At 41.7% G+C, this 7,500-nt stretch overlaps 1 protein-coding gene across 11 annotated transcripts in view; it reads right to left on the bottom strand.

Annotated features, from left to right (window-relative positions):
• Klp10A (kinesin-like protein 10A) overlaps positions 1 to 7,500 on the bottom strand; it is a 100,925-nt gene that overhangs the window by 17,720 nt on the left and 75,705 nt on the right. For 4 of the 11 annotated variants that reach the window (XM_070140792.1, XM_070140740.1, XM_070140746.1 and 1 more), the window contains exons 4-5: positions 6,601 to 6,837; positions 2,666 to 2,704 (exon numbers count right to left, since the gene is read on the bottom strand). The exons of 2 other annotated variants lie outside the window; for them this stretch is intronic. In XM_070140792.1, coding sequence (XP_069996893.1) covers positions 2,666 to 2,704; positions 6,601 to 6,837 — 276 coding nt within the window. The remainder of the gene's footprint in view (positions 1 to 2,665; positions 2,705 to 6,600; positions 6,838 to 7,500) is intronic. 5 more of the 11 variants (XM_070140799.1, XM_027361826.2, XM_070140749.1 and 2 more) reach the window with 2 other exon arrangements.

Here is a 7,500-nt window from a genome sequence, read left to right as displayed (position 1 = left end):
CACTGCACTTATCGCAGCGCCAGGAATCACCTGCGAGTTCGCTGCCTGCGCCGAGTCGCCAACAAGATAAAACTGAACGAGACCAAGCACGAAGGATCACCATCGATTTTCCTCCGACTAACGACCCTCCGTTCACGACCCAGAACGTGAATGACTGCAGGCGCAAGACGGATCGGCCCGGATGACCTCGCGCGGCAACGATGCTATCGCCTTAATTACGCAAGACTTATTCATGACTCGGAGCGGACGGAGTATCTCGTTTTCGTGTAATTACTCTCCTTGACACGGTTACAATGGCTCTATGTCGGTCGCCAAGACGAGCAATATCAATATCGCCACAAAACTAGCAGCGTAATACATTATTTTGTTTACATTACCTCGTGGTTCAAAATGACTCAATTCCAGTGTTTGTGCACGAAGAATGAGAATAAGCGTGCGATTTTCATCTTGCTGACTTTTGATTTTATAATCGTCATTCTATTAACGAATGGCTTAATATGCAAGGGTTACTGAAACATGGCACTAAACGCGACTGTAATGAACACAATGCTTAACTTCCGCAACGAATTCACCACATTTACCTAGCATCAAATAAAAAAACGGCAAGACAAGGGCCACGATTACCAACCTGCCACTTAACGCCCCTGGATATAACAATAAAAAACGACGATAGACCCAGAAATTGGATAAGCTTATGTAACGCACATCATAACAATAAAACTCCTCATACAATGATCCAGATTATGCCCCGAACACGCCTTCTCGATGACCGATCAAAGGCAATTAAACGCAAAAAAACAAACGCTAAATAAAAGAACAAGGCTCTTGATAATTCCTTATGAACCGACTTGCTTTAACTCAAAAATAGTACTTGATCTAAGTATCGCCTTCCCTTCTCTCAAGAAATTTGCCTAACGTTGTTATAAACCCATCACCAACAAAAATCCTCTTTCCTTTTCCTGCACTTTAAAAAGCCTGGAAATTGCTGAATATTTCGAGCAACCTGCCCTGTCTGCTTTGTGACTGCCACCTGCTTCTTTTACACATGGAATATAACACAAAGGAACTAGACATGATTCACTAGTAATCATCACAGTGGGTATGGTATAAAGCAAGAGCTGTGTTCGTTGTGAATAGAAGCTCGCGCAAGACACCAAAAAATGGTCTATGTTATTCTCACTCTCTCATTCATTCATTTACACTCGCTCACACTCACTCACTCACTCGCTCGCTTACGCTCACTCACTCAACTCACTCGCTCTCTCGCTCACACTCACTCACTCACTCGCTCTCTCGCTCACACTCACCCCCTCGCTCTCTCGTTCACATTCACTCACTCACTCACTCACTCGCTCTCTCGTTCACACTCACTCACTCACTCACTCACTCGCTCTCTCGTTCACACTCACTCACTCACTCGCTCTCTCGTTCACACTCACTCACTCACTCACTCGCTCTCTCGCTCACACTCACTCACTCGCTCTCTCGCTCACACTCACTCACTCACTCACTCGCTCTCTCGCTCACACTCACTCACTCGCTCTCTCGCTCACACTCACTCACTCGCTCTCTCGCTCACACTCACTCACTCGCTCTCTCGCTCACACTCACTCACTCGCTCTCTCGCTCACACTCACTCACTCGCTCTCTCGCTCACACTCACTCACTCAACTCGCTCACACTCACTCACTCAACTCGCTCTCTCGCTCACACTCACTCACTCGCTCTCTCGTTCACACTCACTCACTCACTCGCTCTCTCGCTCACACTCACTCACTCACTTGCTCTCTCGCTCACTCACTCACTCACTCACTTGCTCTCTCGCTCACTCACTCACTCACTCACTTGCTCTCTCGTTCACACTCACTCACTCACTTGCTCTCTCGCTCACACTCACTCACTCACTTGCTCTCTCGCTCACACTCACTCACTCACTTGCTCTCTCGCTCACACTCACTCACTCACTTGCTCTCTCGCTCACACTCACTCACTCACTTGCTCTCTCGCTCACACTCACTCACTCACTTGCTCTCTCGCTCACACTCACTCACTCACTTGCTCTCTCGCTCACACTCACTCACTCGCTCTCTCGCTCACATACTCACTTTCACTTCCTCAATCACTTCATCATACTATGGTAACTGTCAACGAACTGCCAGCCACATACACTAAAGTCTGAGACACCAAACGCCGTGCTAGTACTGACTTGCTACTACACAAAAAGTCTGGCTTGAAGCAATGACAAGAACGCATGCCCGGGACAAAAATGAACAGGGGAAACACAAAACTGGAAGTAAAAAAAAAGTACAATTCCGTTCTGTTTCCGAGGCTCAATAAGCTTGACAAAAAAAGACACGAACGAACGCAAACAACACAGAGACGGTGGTTATCTCTAGTCAAGAACATCTCAGGATATGCTATGGATATCAAAATTGCAACTAAGGTCACATCCAGAGGCACGTGAAAGTAAATAAATTACATTCAATATAACGTGTATCTATTAAAAAAAACAGATGACCAATGAAACTAAAAACAAAACATTCGAGACTGGGACGAAATAAAGTGTAAATACAATATAAAAAATAAAGAATTACGCAACACGATACTTTGGGAATGGCAAAGGACGGAAACACGTATAATAGTTACAATATGGCCAATTACTTACAGCTTCATCATCATCATCAAGATCATCATCATCATCGTCCTTGGGGGGGCACGCGTGGTGGGGAGGAAGGGGGAGAGGGAATGTTAAAGGATCCACTTAAATTCTACAGAGTACGTTTTCATATCAAAGAAGATGGAGAAGAAAATGGGAGAAATGGAGACCCAACATCACTGGCCTCGCGAACACCACACAATACACACTTAACACGTGTTATGCACCATCGTCCGAGGACATGTTCTACGTTGGCGACATTAACACTAAACCTTAACATTCTATGCCGTAGACGGGGGCATTAACAAGCTATAAAATCGTCCCTGGCCAACAAGGCTGGAAGTCAGGTTATGGCCGGGGCGAAATGTGCAGCGGAATGGAATGGGACTTAGACGCACAATTATGATGATTACTACAGCTGTTTCGGATTATAAACAGCCCTGAAACACGATAACCAGTGCCCACACTGGGAATAATAATAGAGCAGCAATAATAACAGTGCCAAATAATAATAATGACGACGCAAGAGAATAGTTACGAAATTCAAACAGAGGCTAAGATCTATGATAAATCAATAACAATAAAGGTTAATGATGACTATCTTATGATAAAAAGAAATTAACAAACAACTGTGATAATGATAAGGTTAATGTCAGTAACAAACGTAATAAATATTAAAAAATAATGTTCAGTACATTAAATGTAAAACAACCATCTACAAAAATAATATAAATATAAATATGAAATATACAATATGAAGAAATAACTAATAACACTAATATCATACTGAATAATTCCACTAGTCATAATGACTGAAGGCAAGAGTAATATGATAATGATAAAGAATATTGTAATACCAATATTAGTGAAATAACAATAAAAATAACAAAAAATTAATAACAATAACAATAATAATAATAATATTAAAAATAAAGTAACATAAAATAAAATAATAATAATAACAATATCAATTACAACGACAATAACAACTAATGATTATCAAATATTATGAATTAATAATAATAAAAATAATGGAAAATCTGAGTGTCATAATAATACGAATATATAATTCTAACAATACTAAGAAATAATAACATGATAATTAGCAATACTAATGAAAATAAAATTGTGGTAGTATTAACAATCATAATGAAAATAACATTAGCAATAGCAATAGCAACAGCAATAATAATAATAATAATAATAATAATAATAATAATAATAATAATAATAATAATAATAACAACAACAATAACAATAACACTAATAATAATAATAACAATAACAATAACAATAATAATAATAATAACAATAACAATAACAACAACAATAACAATAATAATAATAATAATAACAACAACAGTAATAGTAACAATACCCATAATAATAGTAATAGTAATAATAGAAATAATAACAATAATAGTAATAATAACGATAAAATAACAATAATAATAATTCCTCAATAACAACCAATAATATTAACAATAAGAATATATATTATCAAATACTACAATAAACTGCTTGCAATATTGATCCAATCCTGTTACAAATATACCGTTATCGATCTTGTGAAATTAAAACCGGGTAACTTTGCAGAAGAGACCGGTTACTCTTATAACAACTTACAAAAAAGATACGCGCTGTCGAAGAAATTATTGGAGAACCTTTAAGGGTAAAACTTCAGAACAATATTCATACATGATTTTTTTTTATATATTCACTGTATAGATCAATTTTAGTCGTCTGGTTTTGTTTTCAATTTGGACACCTGCGAAATACAGAAAAAAAAATAGTAGGCATGTAGATAGAAGAGGCGTTGGGAGCTGCCGGGAAAGGAGGGCAGGAACTGGAAGGGAAGAGGAAGAGAAAAGAATTGAAGAAAAGGAAGGAGGAATTCAAAGAGGGGCGGTAAGAGAAGAGGGAGAGGCAGACACAGAAAGGGGGGGGGGGGGGGGGCGCGATGGATGGATAGATAAAGAGGGTGAGGGAGAGGGAGGAGAGAAAGGAGAGTGAGAGTGAGAGTGAGAGTGAGAGAGAGAGAGAAAGAGAGAGAGAGAGAGAGAGAGAGAGAGAGAGAGAGAGAGAGAGAGAGAGAGAGAGAGAGAGAGAGAGAGAGAGAGAGAGAGAGAGAGAGAGAGAGAGAGAGGGAGGGGAGGGGGAGGGGGAGAGGGAGAGGAGAGGAGAGGGAGAGAGAGAGAGAGAGAGAGAGGGAGGGGGAGAGAGAGAGAGAGAGAGAGAGAGGCAGAGGCAGAGGGAGAGGGAGAGGGAGAGGGAGAGGAGAGGAGAGGAGAGGAGAGGAGAGGAGAGGAGAGGAGAGGAGAGGAGAGGAGAGAAGAGGAGAGGAGAGGAGAGGAGAGGAGAGGAGGAGGGAGGGAGGGAGGGAGGGAGGGAGGGAGGGAGGGAGGGAGAGGAGAGAGAGAGAGAGAGAGAGAGAGAGAGAGAGAGAGAGAGAGAGAGAGAGAGAGAGAGAGAGAGAGAGAGAGAGAGAGAGAGAGAAAGGGGGGTATGGGGATATTCCGCGTCAATATAAATTTTGAAATCTGAGTACAAATCATTATTAGACAGTAAACAATGAATAAAATAAATCTCCATTCTTATACACTTTAACACTCAAAAGGAGGAACATTTCTCAGGCAATATTCACCGTCAGCGCAATCCTCATGGTATATCATTTCCAAGAGAAGATGCATAGAACCATGTTGCAGACACTTGGCAAGAGGACCACACGCAACCTACAGACAGGTACAGGGAGTTGTTGAGAGAAATGGGGAAGACTGGGAGGGTGCTGGGGAATGGCAACTACAGCTGGACAAGTCACGGTGGATGCATGACACGGCATGGGAGAGGAGGGGGGGGGGGGTCATGAGACGCTAGGCACTGAGTTATTTCTGAAAGGGTTGTGGAGGGTATTTGGGAAAATTGAGGAAAGAGGAACGGAGGGGGGGGGATTCCTCTATTTGGCGTTGTTTTCCCCAAGAGATCTTGAAGATTACATCTTCAAAAGATAATTTTGGTGTTGTGACAATGTTTTGTCATGGCAGTCGTACTGTTGAGTAAATGCTTATTCAAAACGATTCAAATTTTTGGTTGCATATTACCAGCGTAAAATAACTGGTCGCGTCACGAAATGTAACAATAATTAAAAAATAAACCGCACATTACAGATAAAAAAACATTCCACGGATCACATATCACTAAATTCACATTTTCATCTTTGGACAATCTAATAATTTGGTATCATTACCACATACGTTGAGGATCTACGAAAGGCTAATGGATTCTGCAGGGCAGGGAATTCTAGAATAAAACGATGCATTATCAGTTCACTGAAATCATTCACAGATCTAAAATCAACAAAAAATGCATTCTGCAATTACATCCACAAATATCTACAAAAAATAATACTCGTTCCACATCACAATAGCAGCTCTTAATCGAAAGTCATGGGCCACAATTGTCACTTCTTTAATACATATCGTCAGTGTTACACCATTCCACATGCTACATTCTTACGCTAAATTAGTACTTTAGTCCATCACAATACTCATGCACATGCAGTATACAAACGAAGCATGCATAAGCGAGCGAGCAGGCACTTGGTGGTTTATCACATAACCAAAAAAGTGCAGCGTGCTTGGGGACGTTATCATGCAGTGTAGACGCAAGTTTCCACCTTGGAAGCTTGCAGAATGGAGAACTGCCTTGGTGTTATCGCGATAAATTCAAGATGAAAGTCAAAACGATTTCAGAAAATGTGTGCACATACCACTAAAGCACTACAAGACAGTTTTCCATTATACAGTCATGGCTTGTAGGCCAATGAGGAAAAATACAAAGGGCAAGATGGGGGAGGGGAAGAGGAGTTTGGGCGGGGACGTGGGATGACTAGCTTGGGCGTCAATGGGCGCGAGAGGCTGCACAGCAGGCGGGGGGCGGGGGCGTACCATGGTGAGTCTGGAGGCCGACTGCGACCGCGCCACCTGGTGCCCTGGAGGCCGTGGCAGGTGAGATGTGTGGGCGGAGGGCGGCCGTTGAGGGTGGTACGCGGCCGGCACGTTGCTGTGGGTGTGGGAAGACCTCAAGAAGCGGCCGGAGCCTCGCGCAGTGCGGCCGACATTGAGTCCAGAGACGTAGTCACTCAGATCAGCCTCGGACAAGCTGGACTCCTCGTCGTCGTCGTCCTGATGGGTGTAGGGGAGAGCTTCGTACCGGGAGGGATACCCAGGGGAGGAGGGCATGAAGTGTATGGTGGGGCAGAAGTGAACCAACACCAGGAAGGTGCAAAATGTATTTTTTCTATATGCTTTTATGCACCGACATCCATCCATACATACCAAGGCAAGCCATATTATTAGTGACGTCTAACAACAGGGCACATGAAAGGACTATGATTATGATATGGGATACTACATACATTCGCACAGTCTACTGGAGGGTAAGAACATCTATTGCAAGGGCTGGGGGTCTGCTGCTGCCGTATGTAATAGCATATCAACTATTTTGTTCTTATATACTATATAACCTTCCTCATAAATTAGTAATATTCATCATCTTCTTATATCAATACTATTCACTGCTAAAAAAAACATTAGCTTAAAAGGAGCCTACATTTCTAAACTTCTGAATCTACAGCAGTGTACCCTAAAACACTAATACAGAGAAAATTGGTTTACTTCTACTATAACTAGCTTAAATTTCTTTTTGTTAATATACAATTTAATTTCATAGGGATCTAGGTACATGAATTTGGGAATTTTAAAACTAACCAACGTTACATACGGTTACTACGACAATTTCAAATCACTAAAGTTTGTATGTAAAATTCATCAGGGGACCTAACCAAA

Source organism: Penaeus vannamei, chromosome 3, assembly GCF_042767895.1.
Source record: "Penaeus vannamei isolate JL-2024 chromosome 3, ASM4276789v1, whole genome shotgun sequence".
In the NCBI taxonomy this organism is placed as follows: Eukaryota; Metazoa; Arthropoda; class Malacostraca; order Decapoda; family Penaeidae; genus Penaeus; species Penaeus vannamei.
Note: the sequence above shows the minus strand (reverse complement) of the source record. Positions and strands in the feature narration are given on the sequence as shown.